This window comes from Triticum dicoccoides, chromosome 7B (assembly GCF_002162155.2).
Source record: "Triticum dicoccoides isolate Atlit2015 ecotype Zavitan chromosome 7B, WEW_v2.0, whole genome shotgun sequence".
In the NCBI taxonomy this organism is placed as follows: domain Eukaryota; kingdom Viridiplantae; phylum Streptophyta; class Magnoliopsida; order Poales; family Poaceae; genus Triticum; species Triticum dicoccoides.
In genome coordinates, this window is record NC_041393.1 from 705423436 (window position 1) to 705445112 (window position 21677).

The 21677-nt window shown below is 47.7% G+C and overlaps 1 protein-coding gene across 2 annotated transcripts; it reads left to right on the plus strand.

Moving 5' to 3' along the window:
• The first annotated feature begins 6630 nt into the window (after window positions 1-6630).
• LOC119337256 (putative aldehyde oxidase-like protein) lies at window positions 6631-21118 on the plus strand. Of its 2 annotated transcripts, none has more exons than XM_037609374.1 (10): window positions 6631-7019; window positions 15175-16839; window positions 16964-17223; window positions 17814-18023; window positions 18317-18535; window positions 18818-19786; window positions 19890-19985; window positions 20095-20193; window positions 20358-20547; window positions 20665-21118. In XM_037609374.1, the coding sequence occupies exons 1-10, from the start codon at window positions 6869-6871 to the stop codon at window positions 20877-20879; spliced, it is 4074 nt and encodes a 1357-aa protein (XP_037465271.1). In that variant the 5' UTR covers window positions 6631-6868; the 3' UTR covers window positions 20880-21118. The 2 variants fall into 2 exon arrangements, with proteins under 2 accessions (XP_037465271.1, XP_037465270.1); XM_037609373.1 differs by lacking the exon at window positions 6631-7019 and adding an exon at window positions 8047-8373.
• The last annotated feature ends 559 nt before the right edge of the window (window positions 21119-21677 follow it).

The window sequence follows — 21677 nt, forward strand, 5'->3', positions numbered from 1 at the left end:
CGTCCTTCTTGAAGCTCTTTTTACCCTTGCCTTTCTTGAACTTAGTGGTTTTATTGATCATCAACACTTGATGTTCCTTCCTGACTTCTACCTCTGCTGATTTTAGCATAGCAAATACTTCAGGAATGGTCTTTTCCATCCCCTGCATATTGAAGTTCATCACAAAGCTCTTGTAGCTTGGTGGAAGCGACTGGAGGATTCTGTCAATGACCGCATCATCCGGGAGATTAACTCACAGCTGAGTCAAGCGGTTATGCAACCCAGACATAGTGAGTATGTGCTCACTGACAGAACTGTTTTCCTCCATCTTACAGCTGAAGAATTTGTCAGAGACTTCATATCTCTCGACCCGGGCATGAGCTTGGAAAACCATTTTCAGCTCTTCGAACATCTCATATGCTCCATGTCTCTCAAAACGCTTTTGGAGCCCCGGCTCTAGGCTGTAAAGCATGCCGCACTGAACGAGGGAGTAGTCATCGAAACGTGCCTGCCAAGCGTTCATAACGTCTTGTTCCGCAGGGAGAACGGGTGCGTCACCAAGCGGTGCTTGTAGGACATAATCTTTCTTGGCAGCTATGAGGATGATCCTCAGGTTCCGGACCCAGTCCGTATAGTTGCTGCCATCGTCTTTCAGCTTAGTTTTCTCTAGGAACGCGTTGAAGTTGAGGACTACGTTGGCCATTTGATCTACAAGACATATTGCAAAGATTTTAGACTAAGTTCATGATAATTAAGTTCAACTAATCAAATTATTAGTAAACTCCCACTTAGATTAGACATCCCTCTAGTCATCTAAGTATTACATGATCCGAGTTAAACTAGACCGTGTCCGATCATCACGTGAGACGGACTAGTCAACATCGGTGAACATCTTCATGTTGATCGTATCTTCTATACGACTCATGCTCGACCTTTCGGTCTTCTGTGTTCCGAGGCCATGTCTGTACATGCTAGGCTCGTCAAGTCAACCTAAGTGTTTGCATGTGTAAATCTGTCTTACACCCGTTGTATGTGAACGTCTGAATAAAACACCCGATCATCACGTGGTGTTTTGAAACAGCGAACTGTCGCAATGGTGCACAGTTAGGGGGAACACTTCTTGAAATTATTGTGAGGGATCATCTTATTTACTACCGTCGTTCTAAGTAAACAAGATGCAAAACATGATAAACATCACATGCAATCAAATAATAAACGTGACATGATATGGCCAATATCACATAGCTCCTTTGATCTCCATCTTGGGGCTCCATGATCATCTTATCACCGGCTTGACACCATGATCTCCATCATCATGATCTCCATCATCGTGTCTCCATGAAGTTGCTCGCCAACTATTACTTCTACTACTATGGCTAACGCGTTTAGCAATAAAGTAAAGTAATTTACATGGCGTTTCTTGATGACACGCAGGTCATATAAAAGAATAAAGACAACTCCTATGGCTCCTGCCGGTTGTCATACTCATCGACATGCAAGTCGTGAATCCTATTACAATAGCATGAACATCTCATACATCACATATAGATCATTCATCATTCATCACAACTTTGGCCATATCATATCACAAACCACTTGCTGCAAAAACAAGTTAGACGTCCTCTAATTGTTGTTGCAAGTTTTACGTGGCTGAATTAGGGTTCTAGCAAGAACGTTTTCTTACCTACGTTAAAGCCACAACGTGATTTGTCAACTTCTATTTACCCTTCATAAGGACCCTGTTCATCGATTCCGCTCCAACTAAAGTGAGAGAGACAGACACCCGCCAGCCACCTTATGCAACTAGTGCATGTTAGTCGGTGGAACCGGTCTCACGTAAGCGTACGTGTAAGGTTGGTCCGGGCCGCTTCATCCCACAATATCGCTGAAGCAAGAAAGGACTAGTAACGGCAAGAAAGTTGACAAATCTACGCCCACAACAAATTGTGTTCTACTCGCGCAAGAAGAACTACGCATAGACCTAGCTCATGATGCCACTGTTGGGGAACGTTGCAGAAAACAAAAATTTTCCTACTCGTTTCACCAAGATCATCTAGGAGTTCATCTAGCAACGAGTGATCAGATGCATCTACATACCTTTGTAGATCGCGCACGGAAGCGTTCAAAAGAACGGTGATGATGTAGTCGTACTCGACGTGATCCAAATCACCGATGACCAGCGCCGAACGGACGGCACCTCCGCGTTCAACACACGTACGGAACAGCCACGTCTCCTCTTCTTGATCCAGCAAGGGAGGGAGGAGAGGTTGAGGGAGATGGCACCAGCAGCAGCACGACGGCGTGGTGTTGATGGAGCTGCAGTACTCCGGCAGAGCTTCGCTAAGCACTATGGAGGTAGAGGAGGTGTTGGGGAGGGAGAAGGAGGCAACCAAAGGCCAGGGCGTTTAGGTATGAAGTCCCTCCTCTCACACACTATATATAGGGGTGCCAAGGGGGGGTGGTGCGCAGCCTAGGAGATCCAATCTCCTATGGCCGGCGGCCAAGGGGAGGTTTCCCTCCCCCCCAAGGCACCTAGGAGGTGCCTTACCCTCCTAGGACTCTTGTCCCCTTAAACCCTAGGCGCATGGGCCTATGTGGGGCTGGTGCCCTTGGCCCATTAGGCCAAGGCGCACCCCCTTACAGCCCATGTGGCCCCCCGGGGCAGGTGGACCCACCCGGTGGACCCCCGGGACCCTTCCGGTGGTCCCGGTACAATACCGATAACCCCGAGACTTGTCCCGATGCCCGAAACAGGACTTCCCATATATAAATCTTTACCTCCGGACCATTCCGGAACTCCTCGTGACGTCCGGGATCTCATCCGGGACTCCGAACAACATTCGGGTTACTGCATATACATATCCCTACAACCCTAGCGTAACCGAACCTTAAGTGTGTAGACCCTACGGGTTCAGGAGACAAGCAGACATGACCGAGACGACTCTCCGGTCAATAACCAACAGCGGGATCTGGATACCCATGTTAGCTCCCACATGCTCCACGATGATCTCATCGGATGAACCATGATGTCGAGGATTCAATCAACCCCGTACGCTATTCCCTTTGTCTATCGATATGTTACTTGCCCGAGATTCGATCGTCGGTATCCCAATACCTCGTTCAATCTCGTTACCGGCAAGTCACTTTACTCGTACCGTAATGCATGATCCCGTGACCAGACACTTGGTCACTCTGAGCTCATTATGATGATGCATTACCGAGTGGGCCCAGTGATACCTCTCCGTCATACGGAGTGACAAATCCCAGTCTTGATCCATGTCACCCAACAGACACTTTCGGAGATACCCGTAGTCTACCTTTATAGTCACCCAGTTACGTTGTGACGTTTGGCATACCCAAAGCACTCCTACGGTATCCGGGAGTTACACGATCTCATGGTCTAAGGAAAAGATACTTGACATTAGAAAACTCTAGCAAACGAACTATACGATCTTGTGCTATGTTTAGGATTGGGTCTTGTCCATCACATCATTCCCTTAATGATGTGATCTCGTTATCAATGACATCCAGTGTCCATAGTCAGGAAACCATGACTATCTGTTGATCAACGAGCTAGTCTACTAGAGGCTCACTAGGGACATGTTGATGTCTATTATTCACACATGTATTACGATTTCCAGATAACACAATTATAGCATGAATAAAGACAATTATCATGAACAAGGAAATATAATAATAATGCTTTTATTATTGCCTCTAGGGCATATTTCCAACAATTGGAACTCTAGCAAGCATCCGCAACTACTAAAGATCATTAAGGTAAAACCCAACCATAGCATTAAAGTATCAAGTCCCCTTTATCCCATACGCAAACAACCTACTTACTCCGATATGTGCTTCTGTCACTCACGCCACCCACCATAAGCAAATCATGAACATATTGCAAACCCTACAGCGGGGATCCCTCACGCTTGCGCGACACAGAGAGCACCATAGGACATCACCAATAATAAAACATGCAACTCAAACCAATCATAGCAATTCATCAATCACCGATAGGACAACGGAAATCTACTCAGACATCATAGGATGGCAACACATCATCGGATAATAATATGAAACATAAAGCACCATGTTCGAGTAGAGGGTACAGCGGGTTGCGGGAGAGTGGACCGCTGAATATAGATGGGGGAAGGTGATGGAGATGTTGGTGAAGATGGCGGCGGTGTTGGTGTAGATTGCGGTGATGATGATGGCCCCCGGCGGCGTTCCGGCGCCACCGGAAGCAAGGGGGAGAGAGACCCCCTTCTTCTTCTTCTTCCTTGACCTTCTCCCTAGATGGGAGAAGGGTTTCCTCTCTGGTCCTTGGCTCCCATGGCGTGGGAGGGGCGGGAGCCCCTCCGAGATTGGATCTATCTCTCTGTCTCTCTCTGTTTCTACGTTCTGGTATTCTGCCCTGGCACCGTTTCTTTTATATCTGGAGATCCGTAACTCCAATTGGATTGAAACCTTCACCTAGATCTTTTCTCAAAAATTAGCTTTCTTGTGGCCAAAGTAGAGCATCAGCCGCCTTATGAGGGGCCCACGAGGGTGGGGGCGCGCCCACCTGGAGTGGGTGTGGGCCCCACCCTCGTGGCCACCTCGGGCACCGTCTCGCGTTGATTTTACTTCCCAAAAATCACAAATATTCCAAAATAATTCTCCTTCCGTTTTTATCCCGTTTGGACTCTGTTTGATATGGGGTTTCTGCGAAACATAAAACATGCAATAGACAGGAACTGGCATTGGGCATTGGATCAATATGTTAGTCCCAAAAAATAGTATAAAAGGTTGCCAAAAGTATATGAAAGTTGTAGAATATTGGTATGGAACAATCAAAAATTATAGATACGACGGAGGCGTATCACCCCTCTCAGTTCGCAAGGTCTCTTCGATGAGCTTGCAAGCGATCATCGACAAACTTGGATGCAAGCTCTCCACATGGCGGGCATCTATGCTATCCAAGGGAGACCGCCTATCCCTTGTGTGGCATGTCCTAAGTGCCATCCCCACGCACTTCCTCACTGCCATTGCCTTCAACAGCACTGCCATCAAGAAGGTGAACCGGATCATCCGAGGATTTCTATGGGCAGGATCAAACAAGGCCAACGGTGGTCAGTGCCTCGTCAACTGGCAGCGTGTATGCTGGCCCATCTCTCTCGGTGGCCTCGGCATCCGAGATATTCAACGTACGGGCATCTCTCTCCGTGTTCGTTGGCTATGGCTGCAGCGTACCGACGCTTCTCGCCCTTGGAGCCACCTTCACATCCCCCACGACGCGGACGCGAGTGCAATTTTCAGAGCCTCCACGACTTGGCAGCTTGGTGCTGGAGATACTTGCAGGTTTTGGACCGACCACTGGATCGTTGGCAGGTCCGTGGCCGAGATCGCCCCACTCGTTCTCGCTCTAGTCCCAAGGCGTCTTTGGAAGGAGCGTTGCATGCGTGATGGCCTGCACCAGCGCTCTTGGGTGCAGGACATCCGAGGCGCGCTTGGGCCGGCGGCCATGGTGCAGTACATCGAGCTATGGCACCTGGTGCGGCACACTAATCTCTCCAGCGAACCGGACATGCTACGTTGGCGATGGACTTCTTCCGCTACATACACTGCAAGTTCCTGCTACAAGGCTCTATTCATTGGAGCTTGTGAAGACCCTTTCTGGCAGCTCACTTGGCGACCTTGGGCTCCTCTCCGCGTCAAGTTTTTCTTATGGCTGGCCATGCAAGACCGCTGCTGGACCGCGGAGCGCCTGGCACGCCACGGACTGCCCCATGACGATGCATGCGCCCTTTGCGACCAAGAGGGGGAGATCATGCACCATCTCCTTGCCGGATGCTCTTTTCTCTCGTCAAATTTGGCACGAGATCCTCGGTTGGGCACGTGTGCCCATCGGCCTCCCCGCCCCTGACACGCCATTCCAGCTCTAGTGGAAATCCTCTCTCAACCTCGCGCCCGCTTCCATGCGCAAGGGTCTATCCTCCCTCATCGTCCTCTCAACTTGGTGGATTTGAAAGCACCGCAACGCTTGCATTTTTGACGGAGCGACACCATCGATCACCTTCACCTCCGATACCATCAAGGACGAGGCGCGCCTATGGGCCAAGGCGGGCGCCACCGGACTACAAAACATTATCCCCGGTGCTTAGTCTCTAGTTTCGGTCGCGGGGCTGAGCATACCCCCATCTGTTGTGCTCCTTCGCTTGTACACCATGCCTAGTACGCACATGGCCTTGTAAGCGTTGTAACCCCATGCTTGTACTATTCTTCTATCAATACAAAGATACGCATCTTGCGTATTTGCGAAAAAATACCCATGGACATGCGAGTAGCTAAACCACACCAGTTCCGGCCATGTCGCAGTTTTCTTATTTCTTCAGTTTGGGAGAGACGAGGGACAGAGGAAGAGACGGCGCGCGGGATAGTAGGTTGATCGGGATGGGAGTTAGTAGAATCACATCTCTTTCGCCTCAAATTTTACACGAACATGAAGGCGACAGAATGTGTTGGGACTTTCTCGTGCCTAGACAGCAAAGCATAGCTTGAGTAGTACTACTTCGCACTGCACGTGCGTGCCCGTCGGCGGACCCACCAGATCGCCGTCCATACCCATATCGTGGCTGTCCCCGTCGGGTGACGGCTGGCCCGATCTCCTCCCCGCGCGCCGAGTCGCCGGGGCAGCTAACCACTCGCCGTCACGCAAGTAAAGAGGCAACAGATCGAGGATTCATCCAACTCTTAGCTGCCAGCAGCAACTCGCCCACCACGTTCCCCCGTCACCCACATTGCAGTGCGCGTCGTCCTTGCCAGCCAAGCTGAGTAGCTACTCATATAGACATCAATCCACCATTTCCGGCTAGCTCGCCCGCCGAGGTCGACTGGCGAAGTGGCGATGGGGTCGACGAGGCTGGAGAAGGTGGTGTTCGCGCTGAACGGGCGGCGGTACGAGGTGGCCGGCGCCGACGTGCACCCCGGGACCACGCTGCTCGAGTTCATCCGCACCCGGACGCCATTCACCGGCACCAAGCTCGGCTGCGGCGAAGGTACGTATAGCTTAACAGTTAGTATAGGCTTAGAGGGCTTAGAGCACCCATGATGTATGCACTGCATGCTCTTAACAACAAATCTAGAACGAGTAATATGGATCGGAGGGAGCACGGCAAGCTCTTGATCCACCATTTTCTTGCTACCTCTATGAGCGTAGCGTACGAACAAGAACAATGCTAATCGCACCACGCGAAGCAGATCAACATCGCTCAAGCGTAGTAAGCACTGTCGGCCGTGTGTATGCTTGAGAGCACACGCCTGAAATATGTCTGATGTGTGATTTTGCGTCGACATGACATGCATGCGTTGTGGTCCGAGCGTACATCATTGATCTTGATGATCCAAAGACGTACTACGTGATCTACTTTCTTTTTTATTACGAGCACGAGCACGAGCACTGTCCTCCTCAACTCCCAGTGGTAGAAAGAAATTGGTGGTTTAGTCTGTTGGAGACGGACCGGCCGATCTAGCTAGTCTGACACCGAGATCAAATGTCGGCGACGATATTTTATGCCTTTTTTGTGTGTGAGAGAGAGAGAGATGTCTATTTCGTTATGATTGCGCAACACAATTCAATTTTGTACACTTAGAAGTTTGAAATATGTTGGGCTAAAGTGATCGTAACTTAGTTGGTCGTATTTGCTCCACGTCGACGAGGAATCTCCTTTTTCAAATGGAGAGAGTATCAGAGGAAGAGACGGCGGTGGAATATCAGATAACGATTTATTTTTTTCCGAAGGAAAGCAACGTTTTCTAGTGGGAGTCAAGATCGTATGCGTATCTCTTGCCGCTTCCATTTTGACAATCGAGGAAGGATTCTCCACCGTTTTTCTTTTGTTTGCTGCTGCCCACACAACTCGAGCAAGGAAGGATCGTTATCCACGCAGCAGAAAAAATGTGGGGACATTTTCTTGTCCGAACAGCATTGCTTCGGCACCGCTCGCACTGCACGTGCACCTACCTACCGGATCACCGCCACGCCGCGCTGTCCGTCCCCGTCGGTGACGCTGGAGGCCACGCGGAGGCGTGTAGCCAGCATTCAACTCCCTCGCTATAGCGTAGCAGCAGCAACAGCTCGCCCACCACGTTCTCCATCACACACACACACACACACACAGACGCATCGCCGTGCACGCCCTAGCTGCTCATACATCTATCAACCATTTCTAGCCAGTCGACCGAGCGGTGGCAAAGTGGCGATGGGACCGGCGAGGCTGGAGAAGGTGGTGTTCGCGCTCAACGGGCAGCGGTATGAGGTGGCCGGCGGCGACGTCCACCCCGGTACCACGCTGCTCGAGTTCATCCGGACCCGGACGCCATTCACCGGCACCAAGCTCGGCTGTGGCGAAGGTGCGTACAGTTACGGGATCACAGCACGGAAGCTGCATGCTAGCTTAGCTCGCTCTTGATCCACCATTCTCTTGCTAGCTCTAGGAGCGTAGTACGAACGCTGCTAATCGCACCCCGCAAAGCAGACCACCATCGCTCAAGCGTTGTACTGTCGGTCGTGTGTCTGCACACCTGAATTATGCCTTGTGTGATTTTGCGTCGACATGCATGCATTGTGATCCGAGCGTACATCATTAATTTTGAAGTACGTTCTCTGTTTTTACAACCCCTCCGTCGTGTCGCAGATTTAATACAAAGTTGGGACGGAGGAAGTATTTAATTACGAGCGCGATCACTGTCGTCCTGAACTCACATTACAAGGAAATACGTAGGTGTTCCAGTCTGTTGGAGATCGGCCGATAGTCTGACACCGAGATCGTTATGTCGGCGAAGATGTTTTCATGTCCATTTCGGCATGATCGTTCAACATAATTCAATTTTGTAAACTTCGAACAAAATATGTTGGGCTAAAGTGACCGCAACCTTTAGTAGGTACTGACTGTAACACATATCACATCCAGATTCGAAGTATGCAATATGGTTGGTTGAGCTATAGTAGCTCGTTGCCCAAACTTTAGTTACATGTCTAATGATCTTTTACTCCACGGTCTGCAAAATGGCACACTAAGCTTGAGAAGCAAATAGTCGAATCACTATTCAAAATTTAACTCCATGCATCTACTCTCATAAACCATGTGTGGGCTCATGGTTGGTGTTCGGTCCTTCGGTACATCCAGCTGTGTTGTGCTCGGGTGTCGATCTAAGATCCAAAGAAATATTAGTTAAAAAGTTGCAAATTTGTAATTGCTCATGGTTTCACTTTCACCATAGATGCAAGTGATTCATCTAAACGATGTGCCTTTTTTTAACGAATATAAATGCTTTGCCCGGTCTCACCAAATAAGAAGAGTTTATAAAAATTACAGACTAGCTATCATACCGGCCATGGATCTGGTCTACTCTCCCAATATTATTAGTGCACTCATACCGGAATAATGATGTACCTTACATACCATGATTGCAAAAATGAAAAGGAATACCAACGGAAAACATAGACTTTGCATCAAGTGTCGAACTACCGGTCAATAGCTAAGCCGGTCGATCGGTGGTTATGATCATATATGTAGTCACAGACTGACAGTGACCCTCCTTGGCGTTTCCATTTTGGCTATGGCTCACGATTCTACTTTCCAGTGTGGAACGGGCTTTCTCATCCGTCCTTTTTTTTTCTTTGAAAGCAACTTTCTCATCCGTCCTTGTCACAGAGTCATAACCAGCACTGTTTCGTTTTATGCGAATACGAATTTGTTGTCAATCCTCCACAGTTGCATAGTTATTAGGTGGTTGATTGTTGGAAAGATGGCATGTCCCTTTCTCGTGGCATGCACGGATGATAATATATGTACATTATAGACAACATGTACAACAATAACATCACCATCTATAGACTAGATTTAATGTCCCCTTCCTCTCATTCTCTTATTTTCCGCTTTTCTTTCACATCACCAAAATTCCTATGCGGCAGTGCTTGCGGCGCCGCCATCTTCACTCGATGAGATCGAGGAAGAAGAGCGCTGCCGCAAGCCTTCAACCGTGAGGCCCACTTGAAGACACCAAATCCTTCTGTTGTAGTCGACCACGCCGCCATCCAAAAGAACACCAGGAGCCAACCACCGAATACTAAGACTACCGGATCTGGAAACCGATGACACAACTGAGCCGACTGCTCCCCGGCGCCACAGATTGGAGCAATGCCAAGATGGTGGAAGAACAACAACACTTTATTCATACGAGACGTCTTCCCCGCCACTGAAGCAATGCCTTCAAGAAAACATACTCCTACCCTACCTACACAACGAAGCTGAAGCGTCGGGGTCCCCTCCTCCTCCCGTCGCCGAATCGGTGGACGGAGGAGGCAGGGAGCCGTGGTGGTGCTGATTGAGGAAGGGGTAGAACTGTCGCCTCCGAAATCGCCTCTCTCTCTCTCTCTCTCTCTAACTTTTTTCTTAAAAAAATTGGGGGTTCCATAAAATATTCACAAATTTGTTTTTTAATTTAAAAATTCATTCCGAATTTTAAAAATATAGGAAACATTTTGAAATTAAAAATGATCCTTGTTCTAAAAATTACAAAAAAAATATGAATTTGATTTTTTTGAAAATTTTGAAAAATATTCGTAATTCATAAAAAATTCACAGATTTCGAAAAAATATTTGCCAATTTAAAATTGTTTGCAAATTCAAAAAATCTCATCTATTCAGCAGATGTAAATAGTTTAAAAAACATGAATTTCAATATTTTATTTAATATTTGAAAATGTTTACTAATTTAAAACATCTGCTCGGACTGAAAGAATATTCATGTATTTCAAAAACACAATCACGAATTTGAGTTTTCTTCTGAATTTTTAGAAAAATGCGCATGATTTTCGGATTTGATAAGAAGTTTGCGGATTTGTAGAAGGAAAATAAAAAAAAAGAAGAAGAAAAGGAATAAATGAACAAAGAATGAAAAAACCATAAGAGAAATAGAGAAAAAAACTGGTTCAGCAATGGTTCTAGGACCTTCCAACACCGGAGGGAAAAAAATCAAAATGGGCTGACTAGGACGGGGCGCACCCGAGGGGGAGGGGGATAAGCAGTAGGTCGCTATTTAGCATCCTACGCGCGAAATAGGATCACCTCCATGCGGGGATGTCAACGGATCAATGGTCGAGCTTGAAGTCCAATGCTAGGTGGGCAGGGAGGGTCAAACAAAAGGGGAATAGCCTATGGCTTGTTGGTCCAAGGCTCAAGAGTAAATATATAGCTTAAAATTTTCTAAATGATAGACCATGATATGGACTGACTCCAATGTAGCTCCGCCACTGCGTTGGATAGGATCCTGCCGAGTTAGAATTTGTTGCGGTTGGCATTCATCTTCCTACCACCTAGTGCGACACGACTTGGAGCACCAATCCCATCGAGTGGGGCCATGCATTTTTGCACCTCGCCCGCTCCACCGGGACACTATATTCCTCGTCTAGCGTGATTCAACGTCTTCCACTCCACCAATTCCTTAGCTCAATGAGCATGTTAGAACTTACGAGAACCACGCCATTGAGCTCCTCCCCGTCTGACCTGCTATTGGTAGCGCCATTGGTAACGGCCCCTCCATCTCATAGGCTCAAAACCCTCAAAAGTTTTGTACATCCACAACTTACATTGAGCCAATGCAAGTATGTCCTACATTTAAGAGCAAGACCTAGTGAGTTACTGCCTCCATTTCAAAATAAGTGAAGTTCTAGTTTGTCCTAAGTCAAACATGTTTAAGCTTGACCAACTCTATAGAAAAATATGGCAAGATCTACAACACCAAATACACCAGTACGAAAATAATCTCTTGAGACTAATTTGGTGTTCTAGATGTTATTTTTTTTATAGACTTGGTCAAATTTAAACAAAGTTGACTTAGGTCAAATCCAGAACTTTAATTATTTTGAAATAGATATAGTATCTATTAAGCTAGGAGCATCTCCAGTCGCGCCCCCAACACGGCCTTCCCAGGCGATTTTTTCGCGTCAGCTCCGAAAAACGGTCCAGTCGCGCTCCTAGGAGCCCCTTTTTCGCAGGCTTGGGACGAAATCAGCGTCGGCGGACCCAGGCCGAACCCGGGGCACTGGGGGGGCGCCCAGGGGCGCCGGGGCGAGCGGTTTTGGCGCGAAAGAGCCGCAGGCCCGCCGAGTCAGCGAGACGGCCGCTTCGTCACCCTCATCGCCTCGGTTCCCGCGGGAATCAATGCCAAGGCTGCCGCGCCGGTCAGCCTTGCCATTGATTCCTCATCATGGGCGGCGCGTCACAGGCGGCGCGGCGACGCCTTCCCTCCCGCCACACGTACACACAAACGCGGCTATAAAGCCGATGGCCTCCCTCGCCTCTAGCCACACCAGCCCTAGCCGCCCATCGACCGCCGCCGAGCTCTCCCTCTCCCGTGCGCAGCCGCCGATGCTTCTTCCCTCCCTCTCCCTCTCTCCCAAGCCCGATGGCCGCGCGTTTCCCCGGTGACACGGCGACGGCCAACGGCTTCGGCCGCCGCTCGCTTCACGAGTGGGAGGCGTGGCTCCTGTTCGAGGCGGACATCCCGGCGCCACCGGACATGCGCGCCGGGCCAACGGGGTGGAGACTCAGCAATGGGGGAGTGCCCATTCCCCCGGTGCCCGACGTCGAGGCATGCCCCGCCTTCTTCACCGCCGACAACCACGCGGCGTGCGCGGCGTACTTCCAGTGCCGCCAGGAGCAGAGGCTGGCGTTCACCAATGGGGCGCCGGTGGTGGGCGGCATCAAGAACAACGAGGGGCGCCGCATGTGGTGGGGCGTCCCCGGCCGCACGCTCGACGGCGTGCTGGAGTACCTCAAGGGCGGCAACAACCTGCCGCTGGCATACCCTGTCGCGGCGGCCACCCCGGTCCACCGCCGGCGCGCCGGGCAATGGATGTCCAGGAGGTTCGGTTCCTCCTCGACTTCCTCCTCGCATTCCTCCTCCCGTTCTTCTTCCCACTCCTCCGCCTCGTCGGCGTTGCTCGGCGTCAAGGCCGAGCCCGCAGCGGAGACGCCGCTCGGTCGGCTCACTCGAAGCGCCGACATCGTCATAAACGAGGGCGGCCGACGCGCCTCCTCGTCGGCTCCTCCGCGCTTCGTCAAACCAAAGACGGAGCTGGGGCTCGCGACCGTGAAAACGGAGCCGGGGCTCCCCGCCTAGAAGACGGAGCACGGCGACAGGGAGCTCGACGAGGCGGCGGCCCTGAAATGGTCGCATGACGACTGGCTGAAGATGGAGATGGAGCGCCAGTGCCGCGCCCTAGAGCACTTCAAACAACGCCACCGGGGCCGCGACGAAGGAGGCCTCGTCGTCCTCGACGACAGCGACGACGACGACGCGCCGCCACCGGTCCGCCATGGCGACGCCAGGCAGGGGTCCAGCAGGGGCGGCCGCGTCAAGGAGGTGAAGGCCGCCGACGACGACGGCGGCGAGGATGGCGGCGACTACACCGCATTCAGCGACTACTTCGACCCGTAGTTGTAGTTTCGGCATTTTTTAGATAAATTTGCTATGTAAAATGTCGAACATGTCTAATATATGCCAAGTTTGTCGAATTTTAACCGAATTTAGCCAAACTTTGTCGAATGTTTATTTTTAACTTAAACGGCGTCTGGGGGCGGCCCTGGGGTCGGCGACTGGGAACCCACTCGCCCCCAGGCTGATCTTTTGCGCCGGCTCGCCCCAGACAGCGATTTTACGCGCCCCCTGGGGGGCCAACGTCTGGAGATGCTCTAAGGATGCAAAGTGACACTTTAACCACATAAGTGGTGGGTAGCATTTTGACATGATTGCATTTCGATCAACAAAGATGTAGGAAAAGCTATTCAAAATTCAGCTTGAATTTTTTTTTTGTGTGCGTGTGGGAATTACACCAGCCCGATGAAATAGAGTGTTTTTTTCTTTTTTTGCGGTGTAAAAAGAGTTTTGTTCCAATATTATGGTGTGATGAAATAGAGTTTTTTTTTTGTGGTGTAAAAAGAGTTTTATTCCAATATTATGCGTAAATTTGTCAGTGATGTTAATTTAGAAACAAACCGACCAACTATAGAGATATTTGACAAAATCGCAGGAATCTTTCAAAAGAGCCCCTCATACCTCTGGGAGTACAGACGGTAGGCTTTGCCACGTCTCCCCCAAATCCGGCGTCATCTCCGTCGAGCCACCGTGTCGCCCCTTTCCGTCTCCCGTCCCGTCCTCGCTCCCCTCGCTCTCCCATCTCTTGCCATTTCTCTGCCCGTGCCTCCCCTTCTGGCCCAAGCCATGGCAGGAGGCGATCCAGAGGGTGAAGCGACAGGAGGCGGCCTCACATGCCGCTGGCGCACCACATGTCCCGCGCGACAAGGGCGGTGAGGGTCTCTGCACCAGGACATCTGAGACATGGAGGAAAATTTCTGGATGATTTATACATATGCTTTGCTAAGCATCAATGTTTATTTTTAAACAAAAGTAGAACTTTCCCTACTTTATGTATTTCAAAACAGGCGTGAACCTGGAGACCATGTGGTACTTATGCGCTACACTGACTGTGCAGCTGTCCATAGCCAAGCCGGTTAGGGGAGAGATGATAGAGGTACATCAAATCAGAATAAAGACGCAGCCTATGTGTTCAGTTTGATTCTGTCCTGCTGTCGCTTCGCACGACTGCTCCATAGCCAAAGCAGGTTTCAGATTGATGTAGTGAGATGTAATGGTCAGTCCAATGGTTGTTGTCAAACACCCTGGCGTTTCGTGCATTCCACAGAGTTACTGCTAGCATCAATAGGTTTCACTTCTGAAATTGATTAGTTTCTAGGCTGATGCACTAAACTGAACACCCCAGGCAAGTTAATGTACAAACAGTGTGTTTTACTCATATGCAAACATCTGGTATGGTAGTATAAGGTCCATACCGCCCGTGGTTTGCGCATCGGCAATTCATCGTGTATACGTTTCCATCCGTATGATTCACTGCTGCCATTGTTTTTGTTTACCTCGGAGTTCAGACTTTGGAATAATAATCCAAACCAAATTGGGATAAATAAGTAGCAGTGAATTTGGTTATATTAGTTCAGTTTTCACACAAGGCCTGGTTCTTTCCGTTCAGACTGTTCCTCCAGAGTCCAGTTCAATGTTATGTTTATTTTGTCCCGAGGCGGCGCGGATCTAGCATCGCATGAATAACTCTATCATTGTGCTCTATTGCAGGCGGATGTGGAGCTTGTGTAGTCCTTATAGCAACTTACAATCCAACAAAAGCTGAGGTCACTGAATTCTCTGCAAGTTCATGCCTGACTCTGCTCTACAACATAAATCTTTGCTCAGTCATCACCACCGAAGGCCTGGGAAATACGAAAGATGGCTTCCATTCTATCCAGAAGAGGATGTCTGGGTTCCATGCTTCCCAGTGTGGCTTCTGCACTCCTGGCATGTGCATGTCTATTTTCACCTCTCTTGCAAATGCCGACAAATCCAACAAGCCTGAACCACAAAAAGGGTTCTCAAAGATGACGGTGTCCGAAGCGGAAAGGGCTTTCTCAGGCAACATGTGTAGATGTACCGGTTACAGGCCAATTGTCGACGCCTGCAAAAGTTTTGCTTCAGATGTCGACCTGGAGGATTTGGGCCTCAATGTATTCTGGAAGAAAGGCGATAAGCACGCCGACGTTAGCAAGTTGCCAGCTTACACTCTTGGCGGCGGAGTCTGCACTTTCCCGGACTTCCTGAAATCCGAGATAAAATCTTCGCTTCATCATCTAAATGATGATTCGGTTGTTACGGTCTCCAGCGAGGGTTGGTATCATCCTAAAAGCATCGAGCAATATTATGATTTACTGAACTCTGGCTTGTTCAGTGACTGCACAGTTAAAGTGGTTGTTGCGAACACAAGTTCTGGTGTAAAGGGATACAAGGATCAGGATCTATATAACAAGTATATTGACATCAGTGACATTCCAGAGCTTTCAGCTATTTGGAAGAAAGACAGTGGCATTGAAATTGGAGCAGCTACACCAATTTCTAAGACCATCGAGATACTTGAGCAAGAAGCCGGGTCTAAATCATGTGCAAATGGAAGTGTGGTTTTCAGAAAACTCACCGAGCACATGAGCAAGGTGGCTACACCGTTTGTCCGTAACACAGCAAGCATTGGCGGGAACATAATTCTAGCACAGAAATACCCTTTTCCATCGGACATCGCGACCATACTTCTCGGTGTTGCTTCAACTGTTCGTCTTCAGGTTTACTCAAAAACACTAGAGGTTACTTTGGAAGAGTTTCTGGAGCTGCCTCCTAGTGATCCCAGTACATTGCTCCTGAGCATATTTATTCCACATTGGGCTTCAGATTCTCAGAAAGAAAGTAAGGTGATCTTTGAAACTTACCGAGCAGCGCCGCGCCCTCTTGGCAATGCGGTTTCATATATTAACTCTGCAATGCTGGGCCATGTCTCCCAGAAATCATGTGGTGATCTTGTGCTGAGTAACCTACACATGGCCTTTGGTGCCTATGGGACCGAACATGCCATTAGAGCAACAAAAGTTGAACAACACCTGAATGGAAAAGTGCTCACTCCATCTGTTGTGCTTGAAGCAGTTCGGTTACTTAGAGAAACAATTGTACCAATGAAAGGAACATCACATCCTGAATACAGAGTCAGTGTGGCCGTTGGATTTCTCTTCAGTTTCCTGTCTCCATTTGCTAAAGGAATCAAAGGGCCTGGAAACACCCTGAGCATTGGTTCTGCTAGTTCTTCAAATACAGATGATCCCTGTAACCTTCCATTGTCTTCACGTCGAGAAACAATTTCCAGTGATGATCATAAACCAGTTGGTGAGCCGATTAAAAAGTACGCAGTTGAGCTTCAAGCTTCTGGTATGTGTTTAATAAGCTTACATCATCAAAGTTATTAATGGGATCTAGAAGTTCTCTTCCTCTCCAAATTGTCCTTCCTTTATGATTACGTTTAGGCTTATAGAATTTCTTTTCTGTACTGCAGGGGAGGCAGTATATGTAGATGATATTCCTGCTCCAAAAAATTGCCTCTATGGAGAGTTTATTTACAGCACACAGCCTCTTGCATATGTCAAGAATATCAAATTCAAGCCATCTTTAGCATCAGAGAAGGTCCTCACGGTTGTTTCCGCGAAGGATATTCCAAGTGGAGGGCAAAATATTGGATCAAGCTTCTTGTTTGGGGACGAACCACTTTTTGGTTCTCCTGTCGCTGAGTATGCTGGGCAAGCCCTTGGTGTCGTGGTACTTATCTTTTCATATTTTTAATGTTTACTCAAAAATAAATTCTTTTATAATAAAGTCAAGTTATAAATGCGATTTTCTTCACTAGTCTCTGTAAAATAAGGTTGTTAATCTTAAGAAGAAGTTATTTTTAATTAGGAGGGTCAAATCTGTACACATTAAAATAATAAACCCTAGTATCACACATTGTCATCCAAAAGATATATCTATATATGTACATCCAAAATTTCATTTATAAAATACCCTAACAAAATCTATATTAGATTGGGTTAATTAAACGCTTACGGAAATTTTCTGTGGTGCGCTTGTATCTCCATTTCTTTCATAACAAAATTGCTTACTAAAAATCAACGTTAGTGGATATGCAAAAATACACTGTATTGATGTCACATTTTATCATATATGCTCGTATTCAGTTTAAACACCGAGAGTAACCTTTTTAAATTAAACTGATTAACAATTAGTGCCAATTTTCCCCTGGTTACAAGTAAGCATTAGCTAACTTTTGCCCTGGTCACAAACTTATTACAATGAGTTGTTATTGTGTATTCTTCAATACTGATACCATTAAAATGTGTACTTTACCTCAGATTGCAGAGACTCAGAGATATGCCAACTTGGCAGGCAAACAGGTCGTTGTTGAATATGACACAAAAGATTTGAAGCCACCAATCTTAACTGTAGAACAGGCAGTACAGAACAATAGTTATTTCGAAGTTCCTCCTGAGAGGTATCCAAAACAAGTTGGTGATTTTTCGAAGGGCATGGCGGAAGCTGATCACAAGATCCTCGCAACAGAAGTATGTTAATTCTACACAGCGTGAGACCTTTCCATCCTGACATCTCACCTGCATTGCTCAAAAGTGAATGGAAGTTCTTATACTCCCTTCGTCTCAAAATAAGTGTCTCTCAACTTTGTACTAAAGTTATCAACTTTGTACTAAAGTTAGTACAAAGTTGTACTAAGATTAAGACACTTATTTTGGGACGGAGGGAGTACTTAACAACGCAAACGTTTAAATTTGATTTTCGATGGTCTCTGTTTTCAACACCACATGGTATGCATTAATATGTATGACTTCGATGATCGCAGGTGAAACTTGCCTCTCAGTACTACTTCTATATGGAAACACAAACAGCATTGGCGATTCCAGATGAAGATAACACTCTTGTAGTCTACAGTTCATCACAATACCCTGAGCTTGCGCAGAGTGTCATAGCGAGGTGCCTCGGCATTCCATTCAGCAATGTGCGTGTCATTACAAGAAGGGTTGGAGGAGGCTTTGGTGGGAAGACATTCAGATCATACACTGTAAGTAAGAATCAAACAATCATGAACAGTAGTCCAACAGAGTGGCAACAAATTCAAAGCCTGTGTGTTACAACTGAAAGAATCTAACAGTACTTTTTTATGAATATTGCATTTTATGAATAATTTCTATTTTTATGGTAGATTAGAGTTCTAGTGATAGCTTCTAACATAAGTTTGCACATTTGAGCTTCATTTACCATTCATTCAGCTTCCAAGAAAGCCGAAATATTAACCATTTTCAGCTGTTGCTACTCAGTGATTCAACAATATATGCTTTTGCAGGTAGCAACGGCAGCTGCGCTTTGTGCCTTCAAGTTACGTCGTCCGGTGCGGATGTATCTCAACCGCAGTACTGACATGATCATGATCGGGGGTCGGCACCCAATAAAAGCATATTACACTGTTGGTTTCAAGTCCAATGGAAGAATCACAGCCTTGCACCTGGACATTCTGATCAACGCTGGGATTTCTCCAGATGCGAGCCCCCTAATTCCAGACTATATGATGTCAGGCTTGAAAAAATACAACTGGGGTGCTCTCTCGTTTGACATCAAGGTCTGTAAGACAAACAACACATCCAAGTCAACAATGCGTGCTCCTGGAGATACGCAGGGATCTTTTATCGCTGAAGCTATCATCGAGCATGTCGCTTCGGTGTTGTCGCTTGATGCTAATAATGTCAGGCAGAAGAATTTCCACACCTATGACAGTCTTGTGTTGTTCTATCCAGAAAGCGCAGGCGAAGCATCGACGTACACATTGCATTCTATTTTCAATAGATTACTCGCGACGTCAAGCTACCTGCATCGAGCTGAATCCATCAAGCATTTTAACAACCGCAACAAGTGGCGGAAGAGGGGTATCTCTTGTGTGCCCCTCATCTTCAAGGTGGCACCAAGGCCAGCTCCTGGAAGAGTTTCTGTGCTCAACGATGGTTCCATTGTGGTTGAGGTTGGAGGTATTGAAGTTGGGCAGGGACTGTGGACCAAAGTACAGCAGATGACGGTTTTCGCGTTGGGACAGTTATGGCCTGATGGATCTGAATGCCTTCTTGATAGGGTGCGTCTTCTTCAGGCTGACACGCTGAACTTGATCCAAGGCGGACTCACTGCTGGCAGCACTTCGTCTGAATCTAGCTGTGCAGCAACCCTTGAGGCCTGCAACATGCTGGTTGACAGATTAAAGCCGGTCATGAAGAAGCTCAAGCAGCAATCTGGTGGTGCTGTTTCATGGGATGCTTTGATTGCTCAGGTTATTTTTTTTTATTTCCCTCTGGATTTTTATGGTACATAAGAGTAAAATATTTGTGTGTGGAATTGTTTATCTTTATACGTGCTAACACTTTCCCAAATAGGCCATTAAGGATAATGTTAATTTGTCCTCAAGTGCATACTGGGTACCTGGCCAAGAATCCAGCACCTATCTGAACTATGGAGCTGGTATAAGTGAGGTACAAAAATATTATGCTTAATGTTAATCACACTAGCATAGTTCAATTGTTACTGGATGATATTGTGATGGTTTCCTGACTTTCATTTCACTTTTTACTAAAAATCCAGGTAGAGATTGATGTTCTTACAGGAGCTATTACTTTACTACGGAGCGACCTTGTGTATGACTGTGGAAAGAGTTTGAACCCTGCAGTGGACTTGGGCCAGGTTTGAGATATTTTCCACTGCGCTATGCTCTTCTTTTATTTGATAATGCCTTACATCAAAACAGAGCGAGTACATTACATTGCAGCCCCGATCAGAGTCTTTCTTCATTATAGTGCATGATGGTATCGTATATCCATATCTGATCTCAACCATCCACCTTACAGATTGAAGGCTCCTTCATACAAGGAATTGGTTTCTTCATAAACGAAGAACACGAAACAAATGCCGATGGCCTGGTTGTGAGTGACAGCACATGGGTCTACAAGATCCCGAGCGTAGACACTATCCCGAAGCAGTTCAACGCCGAGGTGCTCAACAGTGGGTACCATAAGAACCGCGTTCTTTCATCGAAAGGTATGTAGTAGGATTGTGCTTTCCCTGAACTGAAGCAACATGAATATAGTTTTACTTTTTTTGCGAGCTGAAAATTATCAGTAGTTGAAAGTGATTTAACTAGTCTGCCTCTGCCAGCCTCTGGGGAACCTGCCCTGGTTCTCGCAGCATCGGTCCATTGTGCGGTGAGAGAAGCCATCAGGGCAGCGAGGAAGGAGTTTGGAAGCTCAGAGCTCACGTTCCAGCTCGACGTCCCTGCCCCAATGACCCATGTGAAGGAAATGTGTGGTTTGGACGTCGTGGATAAGTACCTAGAAAGCCTATCTGAACATCAGTCTCGAGCTGCGGCGTGATGCAAGATTCCGGTGCCGTCAACCGGAAGGAGCGGTGTGGTGTGATGGATCGTGTTGTGCAACGTCGAATGGTAAATTGCGGACATGATGTTTGAAACGTTTGTAATTTTTCAGTGCTGTGCTTGCACGCTTTTCAAATAATCCTGGGTTGAGATCTGTGTTTGTAATTCCTGACTGAACCTGAAGTCAGGTTTTCTCTTTAAAATGCACGTTTTATAAATAGTAATACGCGTTTGCTATTTGCAAGATGCAACTTGCATCAGTCAACTTGGGAAGAGAAGATGGCGGGCTGCGGCTCGTTGGTGATGCTGGGCAGGGAGCGACCTGGAGCAGGGGACGACGTGGGAGGCTCGCCAGTGCTGGAGAGGAAGCTTGGGGAAGGCGCGCGCAGCAGCATGTGTAGGTGGTAGGCGGTTGAGCTAGCGTTGGAAGGCGGCTCGATATGAGGAACGGCGAAGGTGGCGTGGTGGCCGGTGGTTCAGCTGGCATTGGAGGGCAGCTCCATGTGAGGAGGAAGGAGAAGACGCTGACAAGAAGATAAGTATCAAGTAACACGATTTGAGTTTTCAATCAAGTGTAGCATAGAGGGCCCCACGGTAATCTAGGAAGAGGAAAGAGACCTTTTTTTTTAGCAACAGACGAGGGCGCCAGAATTCAGCTCAACAGCATAATAGTACAACGTTTATTACAATGCCCTGCAGTGGAGCAGCAGACTGAAGAGCAAGCAGAACAGGACAACAGTTTGAGGAATGAGCTGACTTAGAGCATACGTAGATAGATTGGTCAAGGTGTTGCCTT

What these genes read in the sequence shown, in the direction of transcription:
- LOC119337256 (XM_037609374.1), top strand. Translation starts at nt 6,869, where the DNA reads ATGGGGTCGACGAGGCTGGAGAAGGTGGTGTTCGCGCTGAACGGGCGG. An exon ending in GGGATGCTTTGATTGCTCAG is followed by an intron (nt 19,787 to 19,889) that starts GTTATTTTTTTT and finishes TTTCCCAAATAG; the next exon opens with GCCATTAAGGATAATGTTAA. An exon ending in CTGCAGTGGACTTGGGCCAG is followed by an intron (nt 20,194 to 20,357) that starts GTTTGAGATATT and finishes TCCACCTTACAG; the next exon opens with ATTGAAGGCTCCTTCATACA.